This window comes from Sardina pilchardus, chromosome 1, assembly GCF_963854185.1.
Source record: "Sardina pilchardus chromosome 1, fSarPil1.1, whole genome shotgun sequence".
In the NCBI taxonomy this organism is placed as follows: Eukaryota; Metazoa; Chordata; class Actinopteri; order Clupeiformes; family Clupeidae; genus Sardina; species Sardina pilchardus.
The window spans coordinates 38,972,402-38,988,574 of NC_084994.1; the positions used below are offsets into that span (position 1 = coordinate 38,972,402).

General features: G+C 46.3%; 1 protein-coding gene across 2 annotated transcripts in view; it reads left to right on the top strand.

The window, feature by feature from the left end:
* Nucleotides 1–16,173, top strand: part of usp34 (ubiquitin specific peptidase 34) — a 70,966-nt gene that overhangs the window by 27,896 nt on the left and 26,897 nt on the right. For both annotated transcript variants that reach the window (XM_062544208.1, XM_062544209.1), the window contains exons 16-33: nt 485–600; nt 1,056–1,183; nt 4,313–4,402; nt 4,848–4,943; nt 5,247–5,329; nt 5,937–6,091; nt 6,391–6,504; nt 8,655–8,754; nt 9,297–9,456; nt 9,831–9,957; nt 10,193–10,346; nt 10,507–10,607; nt 11,023–11,232; nt 12,407–12,532; nt 12,945–13,067; nt 13,411–13,494; nt 13,636–13,722; nt 15,399–15,599. In XM_062544208.1, coding sequence (XP_062400192.1) covers nt 485–600; nt 1,056–1,183; nt 4,313–4,402; nt 4,848–4,943; nt 5,247–5,329; nt 5,937–6,091; nt 6,391–6,504; nt 8,655–8,754; nt 9,297–9,456; nt 9,831–9,957; nt 10,193–10,346; nt 10,507–10,607; nt 11,023–11,232; nt 12,407–12,532; nt 12,945–13,067; nt 13,411–13,494; nt 13,636–13,722; nt 15,399–15,599 — 2,255 coding nt within the window. The remainder of the gene's footprint in view (nt 1–484; nt 601–1,055; nt 1,184–4,312; nt 4,403–4,847; nt 4,944–5,246; nt 5,330–5,936; nt 6,092–6,390; nt 6,505–8,654; nt 8,755–9,296; nt 9,457–9,830; nt 9,958–10,192; nt 10,347–10,506; nt 10,608–11,022; nt 11,233–12,406; nt 12,533–12,944; nt 13,068–13,410; nt 13,495–13,635; nt 13,723–15,398; nt 15,600–16,173) is intronic.

Consider the following 16,173-nt stretch of genomic DNA (forward strand, 5'->3'; position numbering starts at 1 on the left):
CTTTTCCTCCAATACAGACAGACGCACACACACATAGAGAGAGAGACACACACACACAGACACACACACGAGCAACTACATCTACACGCACGTATACACAAGCAAGCAATATTACACAAGTAGATTTGTACATTCTTGCTCACTTCTCCGACAAACAAATAAACATGTGAAGACAAACACACACACGCTTATGCATTCTTGGTTGTTTACACACACACACACACACGCACACATGCGCACACACACACACACACACACACACAAAAACAGTTACCCACGCATGTCCTCATGCAGGCATTGTAAACCCAGTGGATGAAAGTGGTCACTGCATAGGAGGAGTTAAATCATAGCAGAGCTGTTCACTTGCGTCCGCATCTGTAATTTTCCACTCCAGGCCTGCTGCAGTGCCGAATGCCGAGCGGCGTCGGTCGGTCTGATTGTAGCCTGTTCTGCTCTGACGCCTCCGGCTCTGTTTGTCCCTCAGGCCCTTCCGTTCACAAGCACCAGTATTCCAGCCACGCCGTCACCGACATCAACCTGGACAACGTGTGCAAGAAAGGCAACACGCTGCTGTGGGACCTGGTGCAGGACGAGGATGCGGTAAACACACACACACACGTAAACACACACACACACACACACACACGCAGAGAGTTAAACGATACACACACGGAGTTAAACAATACGCTCGTAGTTAAGCAATACACACCCAAACACACACACAACTCATTGAATTAAACGATGCACACATACACACAGACAGACACAAGGTAGGCAAATTGAATGTCTGGGATACCTGGGATATGCAAAACGACACACACACACACACACACACACACACACACACACACACACACACACACACAGTCAAATGCATAGTGTGAAGGTTTTGCTGCACATTTTCACCCTCAAGGCAAGATAAAAACTTTCTCTTGTCTGCATTAGAGATGTTTTTTCTTTTTCAAAAAAAAGAACAGAAAAAACATAAAAATGAGAGAAAACCAGACACAGCAACCCCTCTGACGCAGTGTTCTGTTGTTTCCATGGCGACTCAGATCCACCTATCGGAGGGCCTGATCGGCGAGGCGGAGAAGCTGCTGTGTTCGCTGGTGTGCTGGTTCACCGACCGTCAGATCCGCATGCGCTTCATCGAGGGCTGCCTGGAGAACCTCGCCAACCACCGGTGAGTCACCCGGGAGACGTGCCTCGCCTCGCCGCGCGGCTAAACGCCATCCCATAATGTCACGCCCCGGCAGCCACGTGGTTTTGAAACAAAAGTCTCCAAACTTGTCGTGTGTGTGTGTGTGTGTGTGTGTGTGTGTGTGTGTGTGTGTGTGTGTGTGTGTGTGTGTGTGTGTGTGTGTGTGTGTGTGTGTGTGTGTGTGTGTGTGTGTGTGTGTGTGTGTGTGTGTGTGTGTGTGTGTGTGTGTGTGTGTGTGTGTGTGTGTGTGTGCGCGCGCGCGCGCACGGTTTTCGTTGACTCCTGGAGTGTTTGCATCATATTTACATCTGGTTAAAGAGAAAACTATGCAGGTTTGGCCATTTCGTCGCCGTTTTCTCGTTTAACGTGTGCAGGTTTCTCTGCAGAGCTTCCCCGACAGCTTTAGCGGGTATATTTTACAACACTCCTCAATCGGTCAGTCTGCCTTCTCATGAGCACGATCGCTAGGCTTACGAGACTTTCTGTTTGTCAGTGCACCATTCCAATGACTCTGAAGCTGTTCAGTTAAGGTAAATTAAGCAAAAAAAACCTGCGTAGTTCCCCTTTAAGTCGCAGACTCCTTTTCACCTGAAGCTATTTGGAGTAGAGCTCTGGTTTAAGCCTGAGCAGGATATGAGCTCCCAGTGGCTGCAGTCCATTACCCTTGGTATAGCTGGCCAAGGCAAGCGCTAATAAAAATGAAAGAAATTCATTGCATTGCATATTATTGCACGTCTTTAAAACGTTTGATTACGTTATAACTCCATTGTTTACCGTAATTTCCCGACTATTAGCCGTGGCTTATACATTGATTTTGCTCAATTTCTTCAGTTGTGAGGTTAATACAAGGAGGCAGTTAATATGGTTATGTTTCTTTTAACTTGCATATAACACTGTCCTGCGGCTTATACTCAATGCGGCTTATATGAGGGAAATTACTGTAGATGGTATTGAATGTCAAGAAAGTGGCTGCAGTCCATTACCCTTGGTGTGGCTGGCCAAGGCAAGCGCCAATAAAAAGTAATGTGAAAGAAAGTCATTGCATTGCATATTATTGCACGTCTTTAAAACGTTTTGTTACATTATAACGCCATTGTTTAGATGGTATTGAATGTCAAATAATTGGCGATCTATAATGATTTCATTACATGGCAAAGACTTTTCTGTGATATTCACTCAGCACCGTGAGGCATTGCATATTATTGCGTATCTTTTTGAAACGTTTTGTTCAATTATAACACCATCGTTTAGACAGTAAACGTCAATGTCAAGAGATGTTAAGAGACGTCAAGAAATCATCTTTAACGATGATTTTTATTACATAGCAAAGACTTTTCTGTGATATTCATTCAGCGCTGCCTGTGAGGCATAGATGTTTTGGCATTCCATGATGCACCATCGCCCAGCAACACAGCTTCCATCCCATAATACGGTTTGCTATGATACACCATCGTGCCATCCCTGGATCGCTCGCCCTGATTTCTCCCACACACCGCTTTAAGAGCCAGCCGGTATGAGTCATCTCGCGTCTCATCTCGCCCAGCAACACGGCTTCCATCCCATAATGCCGCCATCCCCCGTACCGTAGTGTGTTTCTGTCAAAGAGATTTTGACTGTCATAACGACGTCCTCCAAGGTTGTCGGGACTAAATTCACTCTTGTACAGCTGTGACCTTCAGCACTGCTCTGTTATCAACACCCCATCCCTCTCTCTCTCTCACATACACACACACACACACACACACACACACACACAGACACACACACAGACACACACACACACACACCAGTCTGCGGTTTGCTATGAGCACCCACTCCAAAGCATGGCGGTCTCATTCTCCATGATCTGCTCTGCTGTGTTTATGCTCCAGTGAAGGGTTACGATGGAGTCTTTTATTGCGTCGTGCCACCGAAAGTTCCCCCGACTTCAGTTGTTTCGCTGGTTTTAACAACGACCTTCATACTCTGCATGTGCATCCCATAATAGAGTTACCCCTATTTATATTTCAGCAAGGGTCATGAGTTTTTATTAGAGCCTGCATCTTTCCATCGGAAGTTCCTGACTTTTAGAAACAGTCTTGCTGGTTCCACCATGACCTTCATACTTAGTCTGCATTAGTCCTTGGCATGCAATAAAAAAATAAAAAAAAAGCCAAAGAATTATATAAAATAGGCTTTGGCAATGAGTCGGCATCAATCGCTGGCACATAATAAAATTAAATAGATAAATAAATAAGTAAATGAATAATTGAAAAGTTCTGGTGCTTTAATGTGCCGGTCGGCGATGAGTCAGACGCAGATGGTTCCTCCCGGATGCCCCCAGCCCTACGCCTCCCCTTTAATGTTCCGCCGCCTCGGTGATTATTATAGGATGTTGTAAAGGGGGCAGGGTTCTAGAGAGAGTTTTAGGGCTGTGTGTGTTTCTGTTTCCCAGAGGCATGGTGTCCTTGTGGGAATATCTCACAAAAGATGCAGGGTGGCAGGTCTTTCAAGGTCTCGTAATGCAGAGTCATGATTTTACAATGTGCAGCCAGCACACAAGTGGAGGTCTCTGTGTGTACAGTGTTATTGTCACATTTTTTGGAATAGCGCAAACATTTATAATCCACCACCACCATTATTTCCTTCCCTGTTATTCATATTATTAAACGTTTCCTGTCAATCATTTATTGCTTGCTTTGGACAAAAGCATCAGTTCCTCTGGTTTCTGGTCCATTTGGTCTGTAGTGTAGCGTTATAGACGCCAGTCCTGGGGTGGGCTTTATACGAGGACAGACAGGGGAGTATGGGGAGGAGAGCTGTTAAACACAATGCAATGAATTTCTGCCCCCATGGCGTTTGTGTTAAACAATATGGACTTGTATTATCAAATAAACTTAGAATTGAAGAAGCCATTGCATTTTTTGCAAACTCTGAGCAAATTCCGAGACGGTGCGGCAATCGTTTTCCTGGATTATGTCTGATTTCTGATTTGGCACTGGATGACCAGACTGTGACGAAACAAACAACAACAACAAAAGCAATTAGCGCTCCGAGCTGACTTTTGTGTGTTTGTTTGTGTGTGTGTGTGTGTGTGTGCGCACGCGCGCCTCTTTTTGTCTTCTCTCTCAGGTCGGTGGTGGTCTCCTTGCGTCTGCTGCCCAAGCTGTTTGGGACGTTTCAACAATTTGGCTCCAGCTACGACACCCACTGGATCACCATGTGAGTTCAAATGACCACTTCAAGATTCATGCCCGTCCTAAATATATGCAAAACATTATTATTCTACAGTATTCAAGGAAAATGATTTAGCGGGTTTCGTAATGTCTTTTTTTTTTTTTTTTTTTGATTTATACAATAAGTACCAATAACGGGTTTAACGCTGTAAATGTCTAGATGTCTTCAAGGTAGCAGCTAATGATGAAGTAAGAGACTTTATCAGCTGTAGTTGGTAGATAATAGAATGATTCATTAATGATTATATAATGCGGATTATTCTATCCTGCTGGCTGTTCCGTAGGTATAGCACTGCAGTGGTAATTAAAGTATTACACTTTTATATTGATTAGCACTGTGGGTTAGTAGGAGGTGTCAGTGCATTAATGTGTGTGTGTGTGTGTGTGTGTGTGTGTGTGTGTGTGTGTGTGTGTGTGTGTGTGTGTGACAGGTGGGCAGAGAAGGAGCTGCACATGATGAAGTTGTTCTTTGAGAACCTGTTGCACTACATCCAGGAAGTGAGGGAGAAACGGCACAAGTTTGCACTGTGAGTACTGCGCTCTCCTCTCCTCTCCGCTTTTCCTCTCCTCTCCGCTTTTCCTCTCCTCTCCTCTCCTCTCCTCTCCTCTCCCCTCCCCTCCCCTCCATGCCACCTGTGCCCTGTGCTGAGGAGATGCTCGTGATTCTAATGTTTGTATTGTAGGGTGTAGTAGTGCTTTCCGTATGTAGTGTATCCTGTTGTGGTTTGTGGTCGCACACCTTCTCTATTTGATGTCTTCCTGTTACTCACTTCCTGTTTCTCACCTCTTTTGTGTGTGTGTGTGTGTGTGTGTGTGTGTGTGTGCCACAGGTACAGCCACAGTGCGGAGGTGCAGGTGCGTCTGCAGTTCCTCACGTGTGTATTCTCTACGCTGGGCTCCCCAGACCACTTCAGTAAGTCACCGCACTGCAGCACACACTCCTGCCCCATCAGTCTCCTCTCTCTTTACCAGAGTTACACACTCCTGCCCCATCAGTCTCCTCTCACTCTCTCTCTATCTCTCTCTCTCTCTCTCTCTCTCTCTCTCTCTTCTCTCTCTCTCTCTCTCTCTCTCTCTCTCTCTCTCTCTATCTATCTATCTATCTATCTATCTATCTATCTATCTATCTCTCTCTCTCTCTCTCTCTCTCTCTCTGAGTTACACACAGCAGTAATCCACACTGTTCTCATTATGATGTGAGGCATACTATTTTCAATTGATACATAGACACTATTTCCATTACATATACACGTTTCCATAACACCATTTGAAGTCCAATAATAATTCATTTTAATTAGTTTAATTAATAGTACTTCAGTTTTAATGAATCAATGTTCATACTCATTTGAATAAAGAATAACAATATATAACACGCTTTGATACACATGATTGAGTCATGTTTATCCCCAATCTGAGAGCAAACTAGCAAACAAGAATTGCAAAGATCACTGAATGTCCCAAACTGTCGTGCCCTTTGCCCTAACGCTCTGTGTGTCCCTCCTGGCTCTCCGTCTGGGCAGGGCTGAGCTTGGAGCAGGTGGACATCCTGTGGCACTGTCTGGTGGAGGACTCGGAGTGCTACGACGACGCCCTGCACTGGTTCCTCAACCAGGTGCGCAGCAAAGACCAGCACGCCATGGGCATGGAGACCTACAAGCACCTCTTCCTGGAGAAGGTAACCGCACAGACCGCGGCAAGCACAAATCATACACTTTAGAGCGGACATCAGGAGGTGTGTGTGTGATAGAGTGTGGGACTATTACTTACTCAGTTGGCGTAATTACTTCTCTCTCTGTCTCTCCATCCCTCCTCCTCTCTCCCTCTTTGTTTTTGTTTGTTTGTTTGTTTCTTTCTTTCTGACTTTCTTCCTTTCTTTCTCTCCCTCTTTCTCTCTCTCTATCCCTGTCCTCTCTCTCTCTCTCTCTCTCTCTCTCTCTCTCTCTCTCTCTCTCTCTCTCTCTCTCCCCCATGTAGATGCCCAAGCTGAAGCCGGAGACCATCAGCATGACCGGTCTAAACCTGTTCCAGCACCTTTGCAATCTGGCCCGCCTGGCCACCAGCACCTACGACAGCGGGCCCAACTGCGAGGTGAGGGACCCCGGTAATAGTGTATCTGCTGTAAGGGGGGACCCCGGTAATAGTGTATCTGCTGTAAGGGGGGACCCCGGTATTAGTGTATCTGCTGTAAGGGGGGACCCAAGTAATAGTGTGCCTGCTGTAAGGGGGGACCCCAGTAATGGTGTGCCTGCTGTAAGGGGGGACCCCAGTAATAGTGTATCTGCTGTAATGGAGGACCCCGGTAATAGTGTATCTGCTGTAAGGGGGGACCCCGGTATTAGTGTATCTGCTGTAATGGAGGACCCCGGTAATAGTGTATCTGCTGTAAGGGGGGACCCCGGTATTAGTGTATCTGCTGTAATTGAGGACCCCGGTAATAGTGTATCTGCTGTAATTGAGGACCCCGGTAATAGTGTATCTGCTGTAAGGGGGGACCCCGGTATTAGTGTATCTGCTGTAATTGAGGACCCCGGTAATAGTGTATCTGCTGTAATTGAGGACCCCGGTAATAGTGTATCTGCTGTAAGGGGGGACCCCGGTATTAGTGTATCTGCTGTAATTGAGGACCCCGGTAATAGTGTATCTGCTGTAAGGGGGGACCCCGGTAATAGTGTATCTGCTGTAAGGGGGGACCCCGGTATTAGTGTATCTGCTGTAATTGAGGACCCCGGTAATAGTGTATCTGCTGTAAGGGGGGACCCCGGTATTAGTGTATCTGCTGTAATTGAGGACCCCGGTAATAGTGTATCTGCTGTAAGGGGGGACCCCGGTATTAGTGTATCTGCTGTAAGGGGGGACCCCGGTGTTAGTGTATCTGCTGTAAGGGGGGACCCCGGTGTTAGTGTATCTGCTGTAAGGGGGGACCCCGGTATTAGTGTATCTGCTGTAAGGGGGGACCCCGGTATTAGTCTATCTGCTGTAATTGAGGACCCCGGTAATAGTGTATCTGCTGTAAGGGGGGACCCCGGTATTAGTGTATCTGCTGTAAGGGGGGACCCCGGTATTAGTGTATCTGCTGTAAGGGGGGACCCCGGTATTAGTGTATCTGCTGTAATTGAGGACCCCGGTAATAGTGTATCTGCTGTAAGGGGGGACCCCGGTAATAGTGTATCTGCTGTAAGGGGGGACCCCGGTATTAGTGTATCTGCTGTAATTGAGGACCCCGGTAATAGTGTATCTGCTGTAAGGGGGGACCCCGGTATTAAGGCCTATTCGGACGGGATTAGTTTTATGGGGTGACATCAGGTAAAGTAATAATTACCAGGTAATGTAGTCCCGTCCGGACGCGCCATGTCAGTAAACATAACGGAGTATGTCGGTGACATTTACAGACACTTTTACCTTCCGTAAAACGTTCCGGAGAAATTACCTTAGGTAATATTAATCCCGTGCGAACGCGACCCTCTGTAAAGATGTCTGTAGGCTAATATTTCGTCACATCCTGATTGGAAAACAATTCCACCATAGTCTGAATGAAAACATGACATTTGTAGCTCCTAATAGGACGTTAGCTAGTTTGCCTATTAGCTTGATATTGTTAGCCATTTCAAACTACTTATGGCATAACATAAAGCTAACGTTTGCTAGTTTAACCAACTTGTAGTCTTTCAAATCTGAAAATGCCGCACGTACCTGACGCAAAGTATCACGTGCACAGCGACGAAGATGTGACGGCAGAACGTAAACGTAGTTACTCCTCCCATGTCAAGTAAAATGACAGAGATGTCTAGTCCCGTCCGAATTGGACATTTATATTACAGAGGTCATATGATAAACCTGCATTACTGTACGTCCCCCCATAAAACTAATCCCGTCCGAATAGGCCTTTAGTGTATCTGCTGTAAGGGGGGACCCCGGTATTAGTGTATCTGCTGTAATTGAGGACCCCGGTAATAGTGTATCTGCTGTAAGGGGGGACCCCGGTGTTAGTGTATCTGCTGTAAGGGGGGACCCCGGTAATAGTGTATCTGCTGTAAGGGGGGACCCCGGTATTAGTGTATCTGCTGTAAGGGGAGACCCCGGTAATAGTGTATCTGCTGTAAGGGGGGACCCCTTTGATTGATTTAGCTGACACTTTTATCCAATGTGAATGTGTGCATGTTTTAGTTCCATGTCATTTCTTTTATTGTAATGGCACTGATGCATGTATCTTTTTTCCCCATAACCCCCCTCTCTCTCAGCTGTGTGGCATGGACCAGCTGTGGGGCATCGCCCTGAGAGCCCAGTCTGCGGACATCAGCCGCGCCGCCATCCAGTACATCAACTCCTACTACATCAACGGTCAGTGCACACACCACCCCCACCCCCCCCCCCCCCACACACACACGCTGCAGCTGCCCTTATCTGTCCTCCTCTGGCCGCGTATCTCAACTGTGAACTATAACCGTTAGCCGTTAGCCATACCACTCAACTGTCAACTGTGGAGATATGGATAACATATACAGGGTCATACGATATGTGGGTGTTGTCGTCTTGCGGGTTTTGCAGTTATGCTCCTTTTAATGCATTAATTTGTTGGGGTTAAGAGAGTGTGTGTTTGTGTGTGTGTCTGTGTAAAAGGACGATGAGTTTTATAAGGCTCTTTGTAGTTTTGATGAAGCCTGTGTATGGCTCAACAGTTTCTAGTGTGTGTGTGTGTGTGTGTGTGTGATGCTACACCAAACATGCATACTTATATAATATAAAGTTATAAATGTTGTATTAAATCTTATGAAATATTTTGAGGGATGTTTTAATTGGGCAATTGATATTACTTTCATATGAATGGAAGCGCTCTCGTGTGTTAAAACCACTGTGTGTGTGTGTGTGTGTACCTGGTGCAGGTAAGGCAGGGCTGGAGAAGGAGCAGGAGTTCATCAGTAAGTGCATGGAGTCTCTGCTCATGGCCTCGGCCAACCTGGAGAAGGACGCCCAGTCCAGTCTCACCGTCATCGAGCGGGGCCTGCTCATGCTCAAGACTCACCTGGAGGCCTTCAGACGCAGGTACAGTGTGCACACACACACACACACACACACATGCCCAGACACATGCACACACACACACACACGTGCACACACACTCACATGAATTAGTTGGATTAGTTGGATGGACACAGAGATTTATACATGCACTGCACACACACACACACAAAAACATGCACAGTGCACACGCACACACACACACACACACACACACAGACCATGAATACAAGTTCCACAGAGGCATCGGAGACACAAAAAATAAAACCACAACCCTTAAAAAAAAAAAAAAAAAACACAAGAAAAGAAGACCTTGTTAGAGGCCATTCAGATGCAGACATGCTCGTGTCCCAACCCAGTGTGTAATCTTGTCATGTGTGCCCTCTGGTCTCCTCCAGGTTTGCGTACCACCTGAGGCAGTGGCAGATCGAGGGCACGGGCATCAGCAGCCACCTGAAGGCCCTGAGCGAGAAGCAGTCGCTGCCGCTCCGCATCGTGTGCCAGCCTGCCGGTCTCCCCGACAAGGTACGCCAACGGCCACGCCACCGGCCTCACCTTCACCTTCACCTTCATCCTTAATATTGTAATATTTCAGCTAACTAGCATTAGCGACAGTCATAAGTGTGTGTGTGTGTGTGTGTGTCCAGATGACGATAGAGATGTACTCTTCGTCCTTTCTCCTCCTCTTCCTCCCTAATATTTGAGCTAGCTAGCATTAGCGACAGTCGTAATAAGTGTGTGTGTGTGTGTGTGTGTCCAGATGACTATAGAGATGTACCCGAGTGACCAGGTTGCGGACCTGAGGGCGGAGGTCACCCACTGGTACGAGAACCTGCAGAAGGAGCAGATGAACCAGCAGGCCCAGCTGCAGGAGTTCGGACAGACCAGCCGCCAGACCGGAGACTTCCCAGGTGGTGAGTGTGGGCTCCTTGGGAACTGCTACTCCTAGATTGTCATAATGTTTGATATGTTCACATACCGGTATTTGTTTATTTTTTATACCATGTATCTAGAATCTATCAAATGTATTTTTTGGGTTGTATGTTTAAAATGTTTTGGCGTGCGTTGATGCAGGAGGTCTAATGGGTCCAGTGCGGATGATCTCATCTGGTCATGAGCTGACCACAGACTACGATGAGAAAACACTGCACGAGTTGGGCTTCAAAGACATGCAGGTAAGAAACACACGCACACACGCACACACGCGCACACGCGCACACGCGCACACGCGCACACGCGCACACGCGCACACGCGCACACACACACACACACACACACACACACACACAGAGACACGTGCGCAAAGATTATGCACATCTTTAGAAACTGTTTTATGAGGAGTCATAAAGAAAGTGAAGTTAAAATGAGAAGCCCTTCATCTGAAAGTGGCTACTAGACGAGTTTTGCATGTCCATAGACTAAGTTCATGGGAGGCTTTGAACTCCCCCAATTCAAAACATTCTCTTTCTCTCTCCCTCTCTGTATCTCTCTCTCTGTCTGTATCCCCCCTCTCTGTCCATATCTCCCCTCTCTCTCTCTCTCTCTCTCTCTCTCTCTCTCTCTCTCTCCCCCCCTCCCCCCCTCCCCCAGATGGTGTTTGTGTCTCTGGGCGCTCCGCGGCGGGAGCGTAAGGGCGAGGGCGTGCAGCTGCCGGCCTCGTGCCTGCCGCCGCCGCAGAAGGAGCACATCCCCATGCTGCTGCTGCTGCAGGAGCCGCACCTCACCACGCTCTTCGACCTGCTGGAGACGCTCGCCTGCTTCAAACCGCCCAGCCCCGACCGCGCCCTCGACAGCGCCGAGGTATGATGATGATGATGATGATGATGATGATGATGATGATGATGATGATGATGATGATGATGATGATGATGATGATGATGATGATGATGATGATGATGATGATGATGATGATGATGATGATGATGATGAAGACTCAGGATTGTAGTAGTTGGGAGATGATGGTGATCGTGTTGGTGGTGGTGGTGGTGGTGGTGGTGGTGATGATGATGATGATGATGATGATGATGATGATGATGATGATGATGATGAAGACTTAGGACTGCCCAGGCCTGACTTGGAGAGAGTTGAAAGTTGCTGGGCGATTGTCCAAATGATGTGCCAGAATCGGTCAAACGAGTGAATAAAATGCCTCTCGGATAGAAAGAGAATGAGATCAGAAAGTAATACTTTTTTACTTTAAATTGAAGTTGTACATAATTGAAGCAAAAGCTATAACAAGGTGACCAAATGTCCCTCTATGCCTACTGTAGCAGCGTGTGTAAATGTAAATCCTTTATAGTGTTTCTGCGCCCCCTGGCTTTCAAAGTGCGTTTTAAAGGGCCGCGCGCTCCACTCTACACCGTTAACCTAAAAAAACGACTCCTGCAGCGAGTCACGTGCCGGTCGTGACCCGCCCGTCGAGGTCACGCCGCGTCGCGTCGGGTCGTTTCCGCTCGCAGTGGGGGCGGTCGTTGTCGGCGAGGGTGGAAGTGGTTAGCGGTACGGCTCATTGAGCATGAAGGTGCCCCCCCCCTCCCCATCCGCCACCCCTCCTCCGTCCCCATTGTCACAGTAAGACCGAAACTACACTGAGGTTTACGTGAGGACGTGCACGTCTTCAAAAACCCACGCGTGCGGCTTTAACGCCTCGACTCGTCTCCCTCGTTCGTATGGCTTTGTCTTCTGCGCTCACGCTGAACACTGAACTGTTCATTGAGAGAATTGTCAGTGCACTGCTTTTCACTGAAGCTTTGTGAAGGGAAAGGGGAACAAAAAAATCCACTCTTGATGCAAGCCTCCATCACACATCTCTGTATGAATATCATTGTTAAGATGTTTTAATTGGTTCTAGGTCTGATATTAAACTATTGAAGTGTGTCAGAATGCTCTCTCAACCTGTGTGTGTTTGTGTGTTTGTGTGTTTTGTGTGTGTGTGTGTGTGTTTTGTGTGTGTGTGTGTGTGTGTGTTGTGCAGAGTGTGCGCTGTGAGGAGCTGCACCTGCATGCTGAGAACCTGTCGCGGCGCGTGTGGGAGCTGCTCATGCTGCTGCCCACCTGCCCCAACATGCTGCAGGCCTTCCAGAACATCTCCGACGACACGGTCAGCCATCTGCCCGCCTCCTCCACCTTCCCACCCAACAAGAATTATTGTATTGTATAGTATTTTGGAACAAAATATTTTAATAAATGTTATAGCGATCTCAAGGAATGCTGTGTTATATATTAGTGTGTACGATATTATCGGAATATTCTGATTCTGATATTAGCTACTACTTCTATAGTATATCCCAAAGTACTTTATGAAGTATTATCAACCACTACAGAACTACTATAGAAATGTTTTACTATGTACTATATTTTCTTGTTTTTCTGTAAGGGGTTGTGTACACATTTTTATTAGATCACCTTTCAATGCACCAACAGCAATCACACACACACACACACACACACTCTCTCTCCCACACTCCTTCCACTTTAGTATGTGTGTATTAATGTTTGTGGTGTCTGGTCAGGTGTCTGAGGGTCTGTGCTGGAAGGACCTGCTGAGGATCAAGAGCCCCCACAAGCTGCTCTACGCTCTGGAGATCATCGAGGCCCTGGGCAAGCCCAACCGCCGCATCCACAGGGAGTCCACCGTACGTACTCTACACACACACACACACACACACACACACACACACACACACACACACACACACACACACTAGCATGTCCTATACACTCTTTAAGTAGAGTCTACCCCCCCCCCCCCCCCCCCACACACACACACTCACACTAGCATGTCCTATACCCACTGTTAGTAGAGAGTCTACAACACACACACACACACACACGCACACTTACATCTTATGCCTCTATGTCTTATTGTACTAACACACACTGTTCACATAAATAATGGCAAATAACGCAGTGTGTCCAACATGCCAGGTTGAGTTGGCTGGTCTAAAGCCCCTGCTTGTCTCTTCTCACTGTCCACAGGGGAGCTACAGCGATCTCTACCCAGACTCGGACGACTCCAGCGAGGACCAGATTGAAAACAGCAAGAACACTTGGAGCTGCAAGGTGAGCTCACATACGTACACACACACGCACACACACAGCGTTTGTGATGCACAAACTACCACCAAGGTGAGATTTTAATTGGCCTCTCTATCTATCTGTCTATCTGTCTATCTATCTGTCTATCTCTCTGTCTCTCCGCAGTTTGTCGGGTCTGGCGGTCTACAGTTGCTGTTAGAGATTTTCAACTCGGCCATCCTGGAGCCCAAGGAGCAGGAGTCCTGGACAGTGGTAGGTGCTGCGGTGTTGATGTAGCTGTACTGTAGCTCTCCTGACAGTGAAGCCAGTCCAGCTGCAGAGCGCAGCAGCACCAGTGCAGTCCCACCGGGCTTGGCCTTGTGTAATGAAACGCTACATAGTTCAGCTAGTGCTGCCAAGAAGAGGAAGAGTTGTGGCGAAGGATCCGATTGGTCCAGTGTGCTCAATGATGCAACTAAGACAGATGTGTTTGACCTAGTGTTTCATAAAGGGATCATTTTATGACTCATCTTGTTTATCCGAGATTCAAGATAATTTACAGTGCCTATAGAAAGTCATCATACCCTTTTGAAATAGTTACTTTTTTTGTCTTACAGCCTGAAATCAAAACCCATTTAAAAAAAAATCTTTTCCAGTTTTATTAACAAATGTAGCTGTACAACATCAAAATAATGAAAAAAAAGTCAACAGTTCTGAAAATTAATAAAAAAATTGAAATAACAGGGTTGGAAAAGTCATCATACCCCTGACTTAATACTTTGTAAAGCTTCCTTTTGCTTTCATTACAGCCATCAATCTGTTTGGATATGTCTCTATTATAGCTTTGCACACCTAGATAGGGGAATATTTTCCCAATTTTCCGTGCAGAAATGTTCAAATTTAGTCAAATTCTGTAGGGAATGGCGATGGACTGCTCTCTTCAAGTCAATCCACAGATTTTCTATAGGATTTAAGTCAGGGCTCTGACTTTGCCACTCAAGGATATTCACCATCCTATCCTTAAGCCACTGCTTTGTTCTTTTGGAAGTATATGTTTAGGATTATTGTCGTGTTGGAAGGCGAATGACCTCCCCATCCTCAGCTGTCTAGGAGAGGGATGCAGGTTTTCCTTAAGAATTTGGGTGTACTTGGCAGCATCCACTTTCCCTTCTATCCTGACCAATTGCCCAGTTCCCGCTGAAAAGAAACATCCCCACAACATAATGTTGCCCCCACCATGCTTCACACTAGGTATGGTGTGTTTTGGGTGGTGTACTGTGTTGGTTTTCGCCAAACATTGCGCTTGGAGTTCAGTGCAAAAACACATCTGGAATATTCTGCTACCATGTGGAAAAAGCTTTTATGGTCAGATGAGACTAAGATCGAACTTTTTGGAGACTAAGATTGAAGTTTTTGGACTGAGCTCCAGGCGCTAACCAAACACAGTATACACACCCAAACACACCCAAAACACACCATACCTACTGCGAAGCATGGTGGGGGCAACATTATTCCCTGTTATTCTACTTTTTAATTTTTTATTAATTTTCAGAACTGCTGACTTTTTTTTCATTATTTTGATGTTGTACAGCTAAATTTGTTAATGAAACTGGAAAATATTTTTTTTTAAATGGGGTTTGATTTCAGGCTGTAAGACAAAAAAAGTAACTATTTCAAAAGGGTATGATGACTTTCTATAGGCACTGTAATTCTTATTAAATTATTAAATATCTTATAATTATATGCCTTTTTACTTGAATTATTTTTATTTCTTTAAACATGAATTATTCTTATTTTTTTCCTTACTTGGTTTTCTTTCTCTCTCTCTCTTTCCCTTTCCCCCCTCCCCTGTTATTCCAACCTCTTCTGTCATTCACTCATTTTATTTTCTTTCTGTTTATATTTGTGCTTTTCTTTCTTTCTCTCCCTCCCTCTCTCCCTCCCCCCAGTGGCTGCTGGACTGCCTGGCATGCCTGCTGAAGCTCATCTGCCAGTTTGCGGTGGACCCGGCCGACCTGGACCTGGCCTACCACGACGTCTTCGCCTGGTCGGGCGTCAGCGACTCGCAGCGCAAGCGCGCCTGGCCCAGCAAGTCCCGCAAGGCGGCCGGCGACCACGTCAAGGGCCTGCACATCCCCCGCCTCACCGAGGTACGTCCACCGCCACAGCCACGCTGGACGAGAGAGCTGTTGGTTGAGACCAAAGCAGATTTGTTTGTTTATTTCTTGGTTTATTATTTGTTTGTTTGTTTGTTTGTTATTGTTTGTTTAGAGAGGGACATTTCTTTATAGAACAGCAGAAGTGAGCATAAGCACATATATTTATTTATACTCACTTCTGCTGTTCTGTAAAGAAATGTTGTTTTTTATAATTTCTGTAGAGATGTTTGTTTGTTTATTTGTTTGTTGTTTTATTTGTTTATTGTTTGTTTGTTTTTGTTTGTTTGTTTTTGTTTGTTTAGAAAGGAACATTTCTTTATAGAACAGCAGAAGTGAGTGACACTCAGTCGCTCAACATGCCCATGTGCAGTGCTTGTCCGTCTCGCTCTAACTGTGTGTCTCTCCCTACCTGTCTGTCTAGCTCTACCTCTCTGTCTCACTCTACCTGTCTGTCTCGTTCTATCTGTCTGTTTCACTCTGTCTCTATAGTCTGTTCCAGTGTGTCTTTCTGTAACCTGGTTACCTGGTGGTTTTCCTGTCTGTCTGTCTGTCTGTCTGTCTCTGT